Below are 18,926 nucleotides of genomic sequence, written 5' to 3'. Positions count from 1 at the left end.
AATAAAAATGTACGAAGTTATGGATCAGTGTGTCTGCACTGCTTTCAAAATGTTTGGAAGAAAGTGGGACGATAGTGGGCACACAAAGCCCAAATTAAAGCAAAAACAGAAACTCAATTGCTTTTTCTCCTCCATTCTCCTTACTTTCCTGAAAATATTGTGAATCTTAAGCTGAAGGCCAGAAACAGAAAATATTTCTCTAAGCATAAAATTTCCACTTTTCATGCTAAAACTCTTCCTTTATTGATTCATCAAAGTAATTTTAACACAGTGTAGCTTGATACTGCAAGCCTAGGAAAGATCAAAGGCTACCAGAAACTAGAACAACTCCAAGACACTAACACCAAACTTTGAATTAAAAATAAAAGTTGTATTAAGGGAAGATAAAACTGAAAACAAATTAAAGCTCTACAATGAGCTCCAATGCTGCATCACTACTTGCTGAAGCTTTGCTAATATAACAACTGTTAATTTAGTCTGTGTTTGACAGACGGAATACTTTCATTGCTGGAAGATCAGTAGGTCTTGTGGCATGAATGAGAAAAGAAAAAGAAAGAAAATAAGGTCTTCCACCTTCTCTGATGTTCAGCAGATCTCTTTTGTTTTGTTTTCTATGTAAAACTGTTCATCAGAAAAGTCAGATACTGTCTTGGGATTTCAGGTCTGATCAACACTGAGCACTCCCTAAAAGGTATTAGCAGTTATCATGTTAAATGAAAATATATGCTAATTCAATCTGTAAATTTAACTATTTAGAAGAGATATTAAAAAACAACAGAAATCTCAGAGCTCAAAGTTGTACCTCATAAAGTCCATTTATCTTCATAAAAATGTGCCTGTTTCACAGATGCTGCATAAAGAAGAGTTAATTTTGCTATCTGTTTCTTCTGTAAGACTCATTCAATAGCAGCTTTATGATCCTTAAAAGATTCTATCTGAGATATACTTAAATCATGACTATCACAAGTGAACATCTGCTCTGGAATGTGTTAGAAAAAGAAAAAAAAAATCTGATTTGCAAAGGTACACAAGATGCTTCAAAGCCTCATATATTAATAAAGCAGCACCACTCTGTGAGATTACAAATCCACAAATCATTAAGGTAAATCACTGGTAGAGATCTCCAATTCAAGGAATTAGTTCAATGAAACAATTCTGGAAAACTGAGGAGTGTGGAAGAAACTGAAAATGCGTTTTTCATCTCGGTCATATTGTGCCAAGCTGCAATAGAAAAATACATAGTGATTTTTGTCCCTGAGAGGCAGGGCTTATTATTCCAAGTGAAATATTACAGGATATTGATATATTACTTCAGTGATTTTGTCTACATTATGTTGTTTAAATCTGACAGAATGTTGTTTTCTAATGTGACGCTTCCCTGAATTAAAAAGAAAATTAAAAGAATTAAAAAACTACTTAACACATTACATACAAACAATTTCTTGTATATGTCTTTCTAGAAACTCAACGATTTTAAATTATGAATGCTCTGATGTACCTTTTGTATTTGTGAGATTCTAAAATTAATGAGTAGTTCCTTGATCCTTTGGAATATGTGTTTATTTATATGTTTGTATGGGGTATGTGTGTATTTATAGGTATTTTCTAGTTCAGACTTGTGCAACTGTACTGTTCCAATTCATCAAGGTCTTTGGAATGAATGCTTACGTTTGGTTGCAGAAATAGAATAAAGTGAATTCTGTGCTTCTAATAATTTACAGGTAAGAAGATTGAAATAACTTTGTAATAACCTAACATTATAAATTGCACTTAATGGTTCCTGCCCTATCTACAATGGTACATATGTATTTGGTCATTCTAAAAGCTTTTTTTGAGAAATGAAACTTTTCTTGAAAATCTCAATCTTTGTTTGAATCTGTGTTTTCTTCTATATTCTTATCTCATGGGTTCAATCCAATATTGAACCCGAATCCTATTTGAAACAAAGCCTAAACAAGTGGAAAGAGCTCTTAGATTCTGTAATTTCACAGTTGGAAGTGAATCTGCCATAAAAATTAATCTTTCTTTCTTTCTTGACAAAAAATGCTGTGCTTCACAGTAGACCCACTGATTTCCTTTGAAGTTTCTTCAATTAATTTAGTACTCCCATATTACCACTTACTATGCCTTCCTCAGAGCACAGATTTCATCAACTCATATAAATTTTTTTAATAACAGTTCACAGGCCAACAGTGGGAGTAATGAATGCAAAACCTTGCACCTTTTGGAAACTGTATAGATACAATTAAATAAAGGTCCGTATCCCCATGATGTTATGCCAAGCCAAATTCTTCTGAATATCATTTTTCCTGGATTTAATAAAGGAAAACAATTTCAAAACCAAAATAAAAGACCAGGAACACAAAGATACGTGTAAGCTACTAAAAAAAGAAAAAGAAAAACAAAACCACCACCAACAAAAAAACAACTGTGTATTCCAAAACTTCAAATTTTTGCATAAGTTGAAAGGAGTTCCTTCTTAAAGTTTATTGGGTCTAGAGAGGGAAGTGAAAAATCTGTAGTTTCTACACTGTCTGGACCATGCTTTGGATTTCAGCAGTCCCTGCAGCAAAACCTTCAAGCAAATCTTTGAAGATGGAAAGTTTCTTCCCCTAACCAAATGGAAGTCAGATAATCTGCTTTGAAGGCTATGCTAACACAGTGAAATCTATAATTGCTACATCAGTGTGAGGAGTTGATTGTTTTTCACGCAGCCAGTGAGAAGAATCAATGTGGAGAAAGTCTATTTTGAGGTGTGAGGCAGAGTAAGTTGTTTCCTCGGACTTTATTGTTGAGAGACTTCCCAAAGAAGTAAGTAAGGTCGATGATATTGATTTGTGAAAAAATTCATTTTAAACTACTCTATCCTAAAAATACAAATGTACAGAAGAAATCAGTGGGCAACAGCAGCATCTCTACTTCAGTTTCTCCTGTTGACGACACAGGACAGTATGTTACTTCACTAAAAAGTAACAGGAACTGCAAAAACCATCACAAATCACCTGCATCTGAACTTCTAGCTACTCTCCTTTCTACATCTCTCTCTCTTATTCTCCATAGGCAAACTAAATACAATTATAATACTGAAGGAACAACTGTGGCAGTTTTCAGCTTTGTCTGAGAAGCTGCAGCAGCCAGGTGATGGGATCTGTGCTCTATCAGCCTGAAAGCAGCTGGAGGGCATGGTCTGCTTGCTGGCTCCAGTTCCCTGGTGCAGCAGCCAGGTTGGGCTGTCGCTTCAGCAGTGCTGGTGCAGCACTGCTTCACTTGCTATGAGCTGGCAAAGCCTTCTTATCCTGAATACCATTATGTCTTCGCACATTTGTAAAAGGATGAAACTAATTCACTATGACAAATACCTCAGAGAGGTCTGCTGATGTTTCCTAAAGAGATCCCGTATACATTGGCCTCATCACATTCAGTGAAGGTAGTTGCTAATAGCTAGTTTAATCTTCTTTAGACATCTGTGTATTTCTTTTCAGAGGCTTCTTTAAAGTATTTGAAGCCTCTCTAACTGTATTAAACCTTAAATTGCATTGTTGCTGTTGTTTTAATAACAATGTCTATACAGAGGATGAATTATCACCGTTATTTTTCTTTTCTTTTCATAACAAAAATAACCTAATCAGCACTAGAAAACATATCTTCTAATCAGCAGAGCAATAAAATGTGTTGTCCTTCCTTATACCTAATAATTTGTGCTCAACTCTTTAGAAACACATTTCAAAGTAAGAGTTTCCTCTGACTGTGTGAGCCAGTAAGAGATCAGGAACCTCACTATGACCACTAAAGCAGGCATAATTAATATGAACTTTTTCCTACTGTACTTTAGCTTAAAAATCTCTAACAGCATTTTGTATTCTCTTGCAACTGTCACAGAGAAATAATTCAAAATCTTGCTTTCAGTAGTAAAGTTTTGACTAACAATATACAGATCTGTACTGGTAATATTTTGACTGCCTGCTGATCTTTTGCACATCTGTAAAACACTTTGTAATCTCAGTTTAGATCAATGGTGAGACGGATATTGCAGTCTCTGGATTTCACTGTCTCCACTGATAGCTATAATGTCAATATCTTCCATTTGTATAAATGGTGATGGTTTTGAAGTATACTGTATTTTTTACAACCAGCTCAAGTGTCCATCATTTTGATTGGACTACTATTCCATGTACAGAGAGGTCTGTATTAATATACAGTATAATATGAGGGGAAAAGTATATTAATGATAGAGAAATTCCCTAGGTAATTGAGTTTTTCTCTCATTGCATGGCTCAACAGAAAAGTTCATACCCATATAATCCTCTTTATGATCCTACAGGTTTCATTGTTTACATCACAATCTGAGATGTTTCTTTAGTATGACAGATAATACTCAAGCATCTTGAAAGTGGTCAAGCAATGTTAATATTAAGAGAAGTCATCCAGTAATACATTTAATGAGCTAAGATTTAAAAAAAAAAAAAAAAAAAAAAAAAAAAAAAAAAAAATTTTTGTATTTTAGCCTTTGATTGGTATTTTCCTTCCTCTGTAATATACTGCATTCTGTTTCAACATGATTGTTTTGTTTATAATTTTGTCAGTGGTGCACATGGTGTTCATTCTCACTTTTAGATTGCAATAGAAGTGAAGACTTTAGCTGGAGACAATTCGCTCATTTGTGAAACTTGAGATAGCAAATTCTTTCCCAGGTCATCTCCTCTCTGTTGCCTTTTCACCTATTACTGTTCATAAATCCGCTTCCACTGACATTAACTTGAACCTCAAACAAAGAGATCATAGAATAGCTTCGATCGGAAGGGACCTCAAGGATCATAAAATTCCAAACTCCACTGCCAAAGGCAAAGCTGCCAGCCACTAGATAAGCACTAGATAAGGTTGCCTGAGGAATCACCCAACCTGGCCTTAAACACCACTAGGGATGGGGTACCCATAACCTATCTGGGTAGCCTGTTCCAGCACCACATGACTTTCTTAGTAAAAAAAAAAAAACAAAAAAAACAACAAAAAAAAAAAAAAAAAAAAAAAAGCCAGAAACAAACAAACAAAAAACAACAAACCTTTCCAGTGATATCTAACCTAAATTTCCATTCTTTTAATTTAAAACAGACATTCCTCCTGGTTCTATCACAATCTACCTGCGTAAAAAGTTGATTTCCTTCATGTTTATACTCAAACAAGATGGACTTACATGAGTATGGTAGCTTGAACTACAAGGTAAACCTTTAGTACTACTTCTCATGACTACAAAGCGTTTAATCAGACCTTACTCCTAAAGACACCGTTAAATAGAAACTCTGATTAGATTTTTGATGTGCAAATATTTATAAACAACAGAACGGGTAAATTACGCTGATCTGTGAAACTGTTTATGATGCACTACAAATGAGAAGAATGTCTTCTATCTTCCTCTAGGATTCTTGCCTGCATTAAATAAAGTTGAATAAGAATAATAAGCCCTTTTTCAGATGCCATACACTTAACTTTAAATTTTCTTTAAGCTTACTGAAGGCAGTGATAATTTCAAATAAAATAAAATAATGTCTGACAAGTTTATTAAGACAATAATACTAGGGGAAAATAAGAGAGGGGCAATATCTCATTGTAATAAGGATAAAAGAAACAGAAAACAAAATTATTTCCCAATCTAAAAGAGAAAGGAAATATTACAGATTGTGATCTAGGAATAGCATATATAATAAATTGAAATTTACATTTGCTACACTGATAATTATTTTCTGTAATTTTAGATAGTTTTACCTTATTTTCATACGTTTTACATCATTGCACATTTAGTGAAGAAAATGACATTTCTGAGGGAACGTCAAAAAAGAAATTTTTAAGGAAAATTGATTATGTATCCTCTACATGTCTACACAGAATGAAAACAGTATTGTCCTTGCTTTGTGTTAGTTGTTAAGTATTTTGGTGAGTGTCATTCTATCAGAATTACAGAGTTACACACATAGTTACCAATATATATGGCAGCAAAATAATAAAATTGCTCTGCTGTGGAGTGTCAAAGAGAAAGGCAATGCATTTAAAAAGAGAAAATGGAAAAAAAGTTTTAAAACTTTCCAGCAGAGTTTCAGAAAAAAAAAAAAAAAAAAAAAAAAAAAAAAAAAAAAAAAAAAAAAAAGTGTTTTGGAAACAAAAGGGCAAAAGTATTTTTAAGAGACCAGAATAATAAAAATAGTGCTGGACCAAGAGAAGCCTAAAGACAAAAGCAGTGGGACTCTTCCAGTATAGAAGCCACTATAACAGACCCAAACCAATCTGCTGAAGCACTTACACTTTAACAGGCATCAGATATTGAAAAGTAAGTAATTTTTTAGTTACCTTTATGAGAACCTGAATACATCCTGTGGCTTTTAATGACTTGAAGTACCAGAAGCTCAACATACAACTCCTGCTTGACTCTTTCCATCTGGAACTCCTCAGATGGGCTTTTTGATTTTTCAGCCCTATTGCAGTGGCCTCAAGATATAGGAATTGTCCTGAAACGAAATTATGTATTCCTGAAAAATTGTTTTTCACTTTCAGATTAGATTCCACGACCGAAACTTAGAAATATTCAGAAAGATATAAAGTACGCTTCCCAAATATCTCCTATGCTAGCAAACATTTGCTACCAGATAATACTTGTTATGATAAGAATAAACTGGTAACAGCTTAATGTTTAGACAGACGTGTGAAATACAATGAATATTCCAATTTTCCCAGCTACCTTGATCACTGCTCCTTGTCCAAGAGCATTACTGTTTTGACAGTACACCAATGACCACATGGTGATAAATTTTGAGATTAAGTTTTCTGAAAGATAACCTTCGCAATAACAATATAAAAACTTGTGATGTAAGAATAAAACAAACAACAAAATCCAATAAATGTTCACGTGTTCATAACCAGTGAGATATTTTGGACATCAGTACTCATTACTGTATGAATATTTTCTCATGTTTAAATTATTTAGTCAGATGAACTTGCAAAAAACATATGCTTGCACTTAATTCTGAAACTGATATGCTCCTTTAGTTTTCCATTTCTATTTCAATCAGAAGCTTAATAAATTTTGCAGTTTTCGAAATTATTTTTTTCCTTTGTACGTACAATTGTATAGGGCACATAAGCATAATCATTGCATAAATAGTACACTGTCAAATTATAATTTCATATTGTCTAAATTTTTCTATGAATTAGAGATAAAAGCCCGTGGACTAAAATGTGTTCATTCTAACCTCTTTGGCTCATTTCCAGCTATAAATATTTGACATTATATTACAGGATGAGAAAATTTCTTCCTCCCTGGGCCAATCACACACACAATAAGTGCAGTGACATCTTTGTGAGAAGTGTTTTATTTTTAAATAAACTTAGAAAAAAACAAATGAAAGCTTATTTTTCCACATCTGCTATGACTTGCGTTAAAGACGGCCACATAAGTAAACACTGTGGGAGATTAAAAGCATGCCTTATCATGGCATTGTTGTTTGCAGAGAGGTTGTGGCTATTTTGAGTGCTTGGCATGTTGATGTTTATGCTAACACCTGTTTAGAGGGAGACACAAAACAACAACTTCCACAGTCCTCTTTGAACGGAAACTTGTCTGAGGGACAGACTTAACTCACAGAAGCAAGGGCTAAAATTCTTTTTATTTGTATAAGGACTACAAAGACAAATAAATACTGCAGTCTCTATTCCATGTGAGAATATTTTAACAACTGAGCTGAACGATCTGTTAGTTCTGTCATGATAAACTCCACAGAGGTGCAGAAACCTGTCTTGTAACACACCTGGATATTGTAAAAGGCAAAAAACTGTGTCCTTCCATATTTCTGGTTTTATTACTACTTTATTATTATTATTATTTTATCCTTCAGCAGTACATGTAAATACTCATGAACTTCTAAATACATTTCCAAATATCTGCTCAATTTTACTATGGCACATTTCAATTTAAGATCAGGCCTGAGCTCAGTTTCAGTAACACCTTTGCCTGGACTATAAGAACTTCACAGGGAGAGGATGAAGGCGTGGAGCCTGTAAGCAAGGAAAAGAAGAATTCATTTGGTAGTTTTCCAGAAGAAACCATGTGGCTACTCTGTCACTGACAAGGGAGGTCTATTTATATATTTTTATTTACTAAAAATTACTCAAAATAGAATTTTCAACAGTTGCTATTGGTAGCTTCATTATTTTGAGTGAGTTTCTTAACTCCTAAACAGCCATTTTCCATCTCTCATTATGGCCTACTTTGAATATGATTAAGGAGTATAAAGAAGGTAAAAAGCATTCATCATATTCAACCAGTTATCAGGAAGAAATTATACCCCGTGAAAAAATTCTTTATTATTTTATAATTATTAACACTCAAAATTATTAATGATCAGTATGTAATATATTATAGGCTGTCGTAGGTTTTTGTTTGCTTGTTCCTTGCATTCAGAACAACACTGTGTGTTGTTCTAACATGAACTGAGGCTTCCAGGAAATGTGCTCAGACTGGAGGATAGGACTCGGTGGATCTAGTGCTGAGCTCCCTCACCCTTGCTGGCAAAGCCAGAATATATGTCTCTCTTCAACAAGTTACAAATTGACTTGCTTTACTTGTACAACAGTACCCCAGGGAGAAACAACTGAGAATCAATTTACCCTAACCTAAAGTCATTTTACAGCAGTAATTAATATCTGCATATTACATTATGCATTCAAGTTATTTAATATGACACCCTAATAAGACATGTAGAATCCCCCCACTGCCTCTGAATGGAGATAAGAAAAACTCCATGAAGACAATTACATTGCATTTGTGACAACATACCAGTTCTGTTTCCAAGCGTGTGGTCCCTGGGAGGTCTCAGACTTTGTGACGAGCCAGCTCCCAGCACCCAGTCAAAACTGTCCGCCAAGGAATTTTGCCAGCCACATCTGCCATTCTCAAAGGTGCAGGAAGTGCCACATTCACTCTCGTCTGTATTATCCCCACAGTTGTCTTCAAAATCACAGCTTTGTTCTGGTCTGTAACACTTGCCATTTTGACATTGCCAATAGCCATGTGAGCAGGAGCCTGAAAAGAGAAGAATAGGGGTGTCTTGGTGAATCGCACTGCCCAGTAAGGTTTCTGGAAGGTTATATTGCAGAGAGTTAGGTATTTAGAAGGATGGTGGTCCAGAGAAGTTTTATTAAAATCCTTTGGTTCCCCAGAAGTGCCAATTCATTATCAGTTTATTTCTTTTGTATTTTGTCAAGAGATTGCCTAAATAAATGGCTGTTTTTCCTTGTAAAGCCTTTGAGGGCAAGTTCCAGCCAGGCATTCTTTCACTAACAAAGCTTTCTAGTCTGACTTAATTGGTGACATTCTCCTTTCATGTGGTGTAGGATTAAGCCATTCCATTTTAGCTGCAAAGATGAGCTTAATTCATCAGCCCCAATTCGGAAGAAAAAGCTTTTATGCTTTAACTACCGAGGTTTGCCTTTTAATGGATTTTTCTTTCGTAAAAGAGTTCAGTGGGTGATGTTGTCGTTTTTGTGCAGTAGTCCCAGCATTACTGAAGGATAATTCTGCTATTGTACAGCCTAAACATTGGAGGACTCATTTCACAGCATCCATTTCCAAGCTTCATGTTTTCATTTCAGATCAGTTTCTGCAGGGCTATGTATAAAAAGTAGTCCCTACAGTATGCTATCTAATCACGAAAGAAGGCAAACACAAAATTCCAAAAAGGAATCCTCATTCCCGTATTCCATTCTACTCTGTCAGAAATAAATGCACAAGCAGAGTTCTATTTACAAGCAGGACTGTTAGTCCATAACCACATGTATATAACATGCACGCGTATGAAAGCTGTGTAGGTATAGGAAGAGTTAGTTACTTGATAATAAAAATCACGCAAAACTAAAAATGTACTTCCTCTACCACTGACTTCATTTAAAGAAGTATCTGATGGTGATCCAAAGCTGAGTTTTATCATGGGAACAAAAAAACGGGCATACTGCAAAATGAAAAAAAAAAAAAAAATCAGTTGGAGTATTAGCAGCATCTCAGAGTCGGCTTGAACCAGAATGTAAATTGCAAATACCCCAAATAAAGTGGAAGAGCGTTATCAAACCTCTTCCCTGTAGGCTTTGAATAAAGCAAAAATAAATCTTGAATCACTAAATGTGAAAACAAAGGTTAGTCCCTCTTTTTTATATTAAAAAATCTCCTAATACACATGCTTTAAGAAATAAAAAAATTAAAGCATCCTGAAATATTAGAATGCCATAGAAACGCCTAATATCCATTCTAGGGAAACAATTTTCATTTCTGGGTACTTTAAAAGGTGAAAGTATTGACCATATTTGATCTAGAAGACTGTAAATGATACAGCTTTTAACTTAGAGAGGGAAGAAAAAAAATCCTGAACAGATGGGTGCAAACCAGAATAAGACTGATGAGAGCTTAGAAGAATGAAGAACATCAGGCAAAGGTCTCCACAGCTGGAGACTAAGTAGATTCTGCCTAGAAAAGGATCCAGAAATATCAATATGGATTTTATTAACACAAAATCTGTGAAAATGATCCTGTCCAAAATAATACATTAATCACATCAATGCATAAGTTGGAATCTAATTACTGCAACTTGCAAAACATTTGGAGTCCATCAGAAACTTATCCTCTCTATCAATCATTAGTAGTAAGTACAAACTATAGAGAAAAGTTGTGAGAAGAGCTACCTGGCAATCACACCTCAGTTCAGCTGACATCCTACTGGCAAGCAGGCTCTGTGTACATAAAAACATTTAGACGGAAGCAGTCTTTATAATTTCAATTATCTGTGCTCCCCAAAAACAGAAAATTGGTATTAAATCTCAGCCTAATTTAGATGGCACCATTTTTAGGAGCTGTTTATCATAACCCTTTCATTCGCTTTAGGAGACTGTGCCATGAATTTAAGCATAAAATTATTTTTTCTTCAAACTAGGTATTTACATTTTAAGATGCTGTCCATGCTTGTAAATTATTTTCCTTGCCATTCATCGTGATCAATAATTGTGATACCTATTGCATTCTGAAGTCCCTTTAGAGCACTGCTTCCAATTTAACGTTGAAAAAAGTGGAGTTGAAAAGTGGAACTCTTTGTTATCTGAAGCAAAAGAAAAATCCATCTTAAACCCTGGCATGAATGAATCTATTCAAGCATGTGTAATGAATGATATTACACTGTCTACCCGAGGCTGTAACGTGACTTGTTTCTGGATGTGCTTCCATAGTTTGTATATTTTCTGTTTAATTGCCGTATTTGTAAAGATTCATAACTGGAAGGAGAAATAATCCTATAAGAAAAGTTTTTTGCAGCTCCTTGCCTTTTCCTTCCTACTTTTCTTCCTTAATCCTTGGAATGCAAACAATTCATTATATAGATGTCCATGGGCACAATAGGAATATTTATTTGAGGGGAACTTCTGCTTAGCAAGGTTCAGTAACTTCATTCTTTGAATTGAGTTTCTTAAAGATTATTAGTGTAGACGTTTTTCCCTAAAGCAAATTTAAAATGTATATGTGTGTATAAAACTCACGTATATATGGATATATAAGAATATTTGGATATTATGTATTATATACATGTATATATAAGAATAAAATGGAAATATAAACATCTGTCTGATTAAAGAAGTAATAAAATTAATAATGAAATTGGTGTTCAGTTGATGGACAGCTAAGGGTGTTTAGCACTTTCCTGAATACGTTTCTAAAACAAATGAACTCCATTAATGCATAAGCATCATTTATGTTTCCTTGTTGTTTTTTTTTTCCTTTGGAGGACTGAGACTTTGGACTGCACTTGTTTTCTTTCACTCTCCTTTAACAGATTGTAAAAGATTGATGATCATCCTGCATTTCAGCCTAGAAAAATCTTACCAGCAAAGATATATTTTTATTATTTTATCACCAAATTTCCAGCAATTATTTATTTCTTCTACAGGATTTGTATCATCTTTTGTTTCACTTTTTTTTTTTTTTTTTTTTTTTTTAAATAGGCATCAGCTTTTAAAATTTTTCATTCAAATAGCGTTTATAGGCTTAGAATAAAAACTCATGTATCTAATTTCTCATTAAAAAAAAAAAGTATCAATTTCATTTTCACTCAGTGACGAAATCAAGTTGTCATATTTGTTTGGAATGCTCATAGATGGTTTTAAAGGCTTTGTCTGACTACACACTTATATTGACTGATCAAATTGAGATTAATTAATGTAATTTATTAGGACAAGCTGAAGAAATACCTCATGTTTTGTAATTACCTATCAGTAGGCAAACATTCTGAAAGGAGAAAGTATTACTGTAATAGAAAAGAAAATAAAAATTTAGTTGGAAAAGACAGAGAAACTCAAGCTAAAATTAAACAATGAAATTAACAATTGAATAGATAATGAAGGACTGTGATAAATTCTCAATCATTTAAGGTCTTGATTAAAAGACTGATAATTTTTCCAAGAAACATGCTTTAGTTCAACTACAAACTACTTTACTAAGATTTTAAAATAATAGTAATGCTTTAAAAATCAAAAAGCAGTTGCATATCTTAACTTGCCTTCATAATTAAAAGAATGTATAAAATAACTAAATTTTTATCATTGCTTATAGCATGTACAAGTAGAGATGAAAATCTCACATTTCTCCTTTAAGTTACAATTTTCTTGGAGTTGGTCTTCTACATACCTTTGCTTACTAGAAACAAATTTAGCATCATAATTTAACTGGTGAAGACATACGAGATCAAAATGCCTAGAAGAACGCAGAATTGATTCTATTTGTGAGTGCATTAGTTATGTCTCCTGTCATAATCATTTTATACTTAATTTCTGTAATATTAATGTGATTTTTTTCTAATTCTTTCTGTATTTCAGCTTTATGTTAAAATCACCTGCAAGATAGATCATGTCTTAGATAGGAATAGACTGATGATAAGAATATTCCAAAATACATTTGTACTTTTTAAACTTCATGCATTCAATGCTATTATCTCCCACACTAAAATCTTATTCAATGACATCACTTCTCAGAATAATATCTTTTTAGACTTGAAAAGCTAGGTATATTTCAAGATATCTTCAAAAGATTTTACTTGCTTTTGTGTGGCTAGAAGTGTACCAGTTAGACTTCCTGTAAAACCATAATCTGGTATGGAGGCCAGAATAATTAATCAGCAGACTAAGAGTCTGACATCCCAGGGATAATGGCTCTCTAAATAATTTAGATCTCTGATTATTTTCCCACAACAAGTGGTATATTGTCACTCTTTTTCAAGTTGACATTGTGGTATGGCTGAATTGTATGTATTTTTTTAAAAAAAAAACCAAGTTAACGGGAACATTTCTCAAATATGTCATCAGTATTACTGAAATACACAGTAAAATGCTTTCACCACACCTGCTGATGTATAGTAGTAATGACTTCTCAGCACAGGAATGTGAAAAAAAACATTTCATGTCAAAGGGGAGCTTTGGAAGTTATAATTATTAAAGACTTTCACAATTTGAAGATCTGAAAACAAAAAGACTTTAAACCTACTACACTATTTTCAGTTCTTTCTTTGAATATAATGTTTTTAATAGCATTAGGTTTAAACATTTGAATTTAAGATTTTTTTTTGATAGGTTTTGTTCACTTCTATGCTTAAACACAAGAGAATTCCTTTCCAACTACCAGATCTAGCAATACTCCTTGTCAGAAGCAGAAACTGTCAAAGAAATTCCATCAAGGTTGCCCATTACTGTTCCACCTCAACCCCTCTATTCATGACAGAGTACTTTGTTATGTTTGCTAGTACTTAAGTACTACTCATTAGGAAAGGACTGTTATTTAGCATCCATTCAACACGCTAAGATGTAACTATTCTGTGACACAGCCACGTACTCACAGCCAGTTCTCAGCTACGTACACATACAATGAAAATATGAAAGAACTGCAGTAAGTAGATTTTTTAGAGTAATTTCCTTAAACAATTACAGAATTTAAAAACAGCACTATTTAAACTCATCAGCAATACTTCAGTAAGAGCTGGGTGAGGATATGAATCCTTCATCTCCGGTTTCGTAAGGAAGAAATTCCAGGATTACTGCATTCAACATGCTATATTACAGAACTTTCTACCTGTATCAAACACAATGCTATAGTGAGTTGAACAAAATATGATGATTAAAATATTTTTTGCGTCCACATGAAAGCTCAATAAGAACAACTTGGCGAAAGTGAAAGCTACCAAGAAACTGTTATTGCTCAGTATCTTAAAATTTTTCAACATGGTCAGTTTTTCCTTTTCCTCTGTGTAAAATTCATGTTTGTTCCTAAATAGCAAAAGCAGAGAGGGCAAAAACTGTAAATATAAAGTCAGCATAAGTTGCTTTAGGTGAGATTCTGCACTATCATGGTTCGGCCACATACAGTGACTAATGTGATTAAGTAGTTGTGTTCCTTATACTTCTGTGACAAGGAATAAATTACTGTTAAAAATGTTAATACAAAATTAAATTTTATTGATCGTCCTCATTTACTATTAGTCCAATCCAACACCACATTTATTTCCCAAAGCAATTATAGCTTTATTAACTATACCTCAACTCAGTATATATTTACTTTTAGCTGCATTTTTTGAACACAAGTTAGTTGTTGGAAAGGGAGATCTGATGAAATGGTTTCATCCCACTTCACAGGAACCTGTGTCTTAAAACCAATTACTCAAATGACAAAATCCAGTTCAGTGTTATGAAAGGTAACAACCTCAAGCAATTCCTATACCTTGTATAAAATCAGTAACCTTCTCAACTGCTACCAGAATACTATCTTTTGGTCTTCAGTTAAAAGTCCCTCTTAACATTTTCCTAAAATTTTCATGATTTTCCCAAATTCATAAGTCAGTAGATCATGCTTTATACTCACCATATACAGCTAGAACACTGAATCACAGAATCATTAAGGTTGGAAAAGATCTCCAAGATGATCTAGTCCAACCATCCACCTACCCCCAATATTGCCCACTAAACTATGTTCCTAAGTACTACATCTACCCTTTCTTTAAACACCTCCAGGGACAGTGATTCCACTACTTCCCTTGACAGCCCGCTCCAAAGCCTAACTGGTCTTTCCAAGAAGAAACTCTTCCTAATATCCAAACTGAACCTACCTTGAAGTAACTTGAGACCATTCCCTCTCTTCCCATTGCTAGTTACCTGGGAGAAAGACTGAACTCCACCTTACCACAACCTCCTTTCAGGCTGTCATAGAGAGTGGTAAATTGTCCCTGAAGCCTCCTCTTCTCCAGACTGAATAATCCAAGTTCCCTTAACCACTGCACATAAGACTTGTGCTCCAGACCCTTCACCAGTTTCATTGCCTTTCTGTGGGCATGCTCCAGGGCCTTAATGTCTTCTTTGTAGCGAGGGGCCCAAAACTGAACACAGTATTCAAGATGCAGTTTCAGATACAGATTCGAATAACCAAGCTCTCAGACTAGCATTTTTATTAGGTTTTTATTCTTAGAATTCTTTACCTCCATGAAGAAGCCAACTTTCTCTCAAAACTCACGAGCTCAGTCCAAGGCAATTTCTTCAGAAAGGAAGCAAAGTATTATGCCTACCCTCTGTTATAGTAGCCTTAGTACTTTAGCTTCATGGCTGGCATAACTTTTTGACCAAAGTATATCATCTACCTGGAAGTCATTCTTTAGTGAATGACTCCTAAAATTCCCAACACAGAATCACATAAGGATGTTTCAGTGAAATTGATTCCAAAGGGAGCAATTTTATGATGTGTATGAATCCATCTCTGGCCCCAGCAGCTACAGAACAGTAATATCCATGGTACTGAGGGGATTATTCCCTCATTGTGAGAAGAGAGACAGAAGTTTCACTTAAGATAGTATAGTTAGGATTATTCTCATGAAAAATACTACATTTAAATTTTGGGTCTTATTCACTGAAACTCATATACCTCTTTTTTCTTTGATGAACACTTTGTCTTACCATATCATCCACAAGGCCATCACGTTTGTTTTTGTAGAAAAGCACTTCTGAAGTAGGCTTTTATGATTCTAACAAAAGAAGCTGTGATACCATATCTTTAAAAGTCTGCTCATTCCCTATCTGGTTTCATAAATTGCTCTGCATGATACTCAACAAATATGGGCTTGAAAACTATATTGTTCAACAAGTACACAAACAACCAATGGAAAAGTCTGGAATGAAAAGCAATGAGAAAAAGTAGAATTTAAACAGCTGCATTAACTATTGACTTATTGGAAGGCAACAAGTTTTTCTTACAGTTCCACATAATCAGAAACGCCTCCTTAAAAGACAAACCATAAATAGAGAACTGGTAAATACTGCATTCATACTCAATTAAAAAGATAGCTATTAGAAGACGACAAAGTAATAGTGTAATGTGCAATACATTATGCTGCAAATATATGCAATAGTAAGCATCTGCACAAAAAAAAGTTGAAAACCACATAGAATATTAAATTGTACCATTATCTTAATTGCAGTAAAGTCCTTAAAAGAAATAGAAAGATCTTTAAAGTAAACACAGACTAAATAATAAAAAAAACTTTTCATATGGTATTAGCCATCATCCTTAACTTCTGCCATGAGTTCTGTTGGATGTGAGCATTATACCTCTGCAGCTGTTATCTGAGTAATAGCGGATTCATGCAGCTGAAGAAAATTTGCCTGGAGCTTTCCTTCCCTGAATTTACTTTCTATGTCCTCAGGTAACCTGCATGGAAATGCAGGTGATGTTTTCCCATAGTATTATCTACCAGAGTCAATTCAGTTTGAGTTTAATGTCTTGAATCGAAAATAGTGTCTCTTTAATGTCTTCGTCCTGAATAAATGCAGCATAAAGGTGCAGGACAGTATTACTGCAGTTCTATATTCAAAAATTGCTTTGGCCTGGTCAGAGCAGGGAAAACAAGTGAAAGACTGTGGGCCCAAAGTGATGATGTCTAGAAAGAGATTAAATAAACAAGTATAATTAAAAATGAGATATTTTGAATAAAATAATATAATGAAAATGAAGTATTTATAAAAAATAAATAAACTGAAAAGGGGTAAAAAGGGAAAAGGGGTAAACAAAAAGAAAATAAAGACAGAGGGTGGTGATCAATGATTCTGTGTTCAGTGGAAGCTGGTAACTAGCGGCGTCCCCCAGGGGTCTGTCTTGGGACTGGTGCTCTTCAACATCTTTATCAATGACATAAATGACGGAATTGAGTGCATCCTCAGCAAGTTTGCTGATGACACCAAGCTGAGTGGTGTGGTTGACACAGTGGAAGGAAAGGATGCCATTCAGAGGAACTTCAACAGGCTCGAAAGGTGGGCCTGGGTGAACCTGATGAGGTTCAACATGGCAAAGTGCAGAGTTTTGCACTTGGGCCAGAGTAATCCCAGGTATTTATAGAGACGGGAAGAAGGGGTCCTTGAGAGTGGCCCTACAGAAAAGGATGTGTGGGTCGTATGGATGAAAAACTTAACATGAGCCAACAGTATGCCCTCGCAGCTCAGAAAGCAAATGGTATTCTGGGCTCCATCAGAAAAGGGGTTGCCAGCAGGGACAGGGAGGTGACTGCATCTCTCTGCTCTTGTGAGGCCCCATCTGGAGTACTGCATCCAGATCTGCAGCCTCCAGTACAAGAAAGACAGAGAGCTGTTGAGAGGGTCCAGATGAGTGCCACAAAGGTAACTGGGTCCTGGAGCACCTCCCCTATGAAGACAGGCTGAGGGAGCTGGGCTTGTTCAGCCTGGAGAAAAGAAGGCTGCGGGGTGACCTCATTGCAGACTTTCAGTACCTAAAGGGAGCCTATAAACAGGATGGGAGTCAACTCTTTGAAAGGGTTGATAACTGCAGGACAAGGAGAAATGGTTTTAAGATGAGGGAGGGAAGATATAGGTTGGATGTCAGGGGGAAGTTCTTTTCTATGAAGTGGTGAGGTGCTGGAAAAGGCTGCCAAGAGAGGTTGTGGATGCCCAGTCCCTGGAGAGGTTCAAGGTCAGGTTGGATGGGGCCCTGAGCAGCCTGGTCTAATATTAAATGGGGAGGTGGTGGTCCTGTCTTTGGCAGGGGATTGGAGATTCATGATCCTTGAGTTCCCTTCCAACCTGGGCCAATTTTGTGATTCTGTGACTGGCAGTGAAATTCATTGTTAAGTGACAGAGAATACCACCATCCAACTTCACTGAGGTGAAAATCCTGCCTCTACCACTACTAAGAAGTGACCACAAAGGATATATCTTTGCAAAACAGTCTTCTAAACAGGAAATATTAGAAACATTAGGAGGATGCATCATGTGCCTCTTTTGGATCTTCCTCCACATCTCATTGATAGTGTTGAAGACAGGATACAAGTCAAAGTTGAACTTAATTATTATCCACAATGTCTATTCCTATGTTCTTAAAGATAATGTAGTTAATCTTTTATTAAGTTGTAGAAAATAAGAAACTTGTTCTCTATAAAAATTAAGCAAACAATCTCTAGTTCTCCTTGTTCATTGCAGAGTAGTCGGACTAGATGACCTTTTAAAGGTCCTTCCAACTCAAATGACTCTAAGAAATTTTAGCCATGGATATAAGCATTTCAAATGTGCTAAAATCCTTGCCTCTGCATACAAGCAGAGAAGTCTAGTCCAAATTTTTGCACTGATCAACACAGTAATTTGAACTGACTTATTTATATAGTTAGACCACAGAGCACTTTACACAGCCCTTATTTGGCCACTCAGAACATTTCTGTTCTGGAGGGAGTACATTTCATATTTTGATTTCTAAGTCCACATTTCAAGCAATGATCCAAACAGATAATACTGTTAAATAGTGCCTGTAAGTTGGAAACCTCAGGAAAGAATGCAGGTTTTTTGGTCCAGGACAAGCAAAAATTGCTGATATAGAA

General features: G+C 35.0%; 1 protein-coding gene across 3 annotated transcripts in view; it reads right to left on the bottom strand.

Moving 5' to 3' along the window:
* MALRD1 (MAM and LDL receptor class A domain containing 1) overlaps positions 1-18,926 on the bottom strand; it is a 207,557-nt gene that overhangs the window by 100,073 nt on the left and 88,558 nt on the right. For all 3 annotated transcript variants that reach the window (XM_042817546.1, XM_042817544.1, XM_042817545.1), the window contains exons 26-27: positions 8,822-9,067; positions 6,340-6,497 (exon numbers count right to left, since the gene is read on the bottom strand). In XM_042817546.1, the coding sequence (XP_042673480.1) occupies positions 6,340-6,497; positions 8,822-9,067 (404 nt within the window). The remainder of the gene's footprint in view (positions 1-6,339; positions 6,498-8,821; positions 9,068-18,926) is intronic.

Source organism: Centrocercus urophasianus, unplaced genomic scaffold, assembly GCF_019232065.1.
Source record: "Centrocercus urophasianus isolate 14NV4802_14NV808 unplaced genomic scaffold, USGS_Curo_1.0 seq_16, whole genome shotgun sequence".
NCBI classification, from domain to species: Eukaryota; Metazoa; Chordata; class Aves; order Galliformes; family Phasianidae; genus Centrocercus; species Centrocercus urophasianus.
The sequence above is the reverse complement of the archived record's forward strand: the minus strand, read 5'-3'. Positions and strand labels throughout refer to the sequence as shown.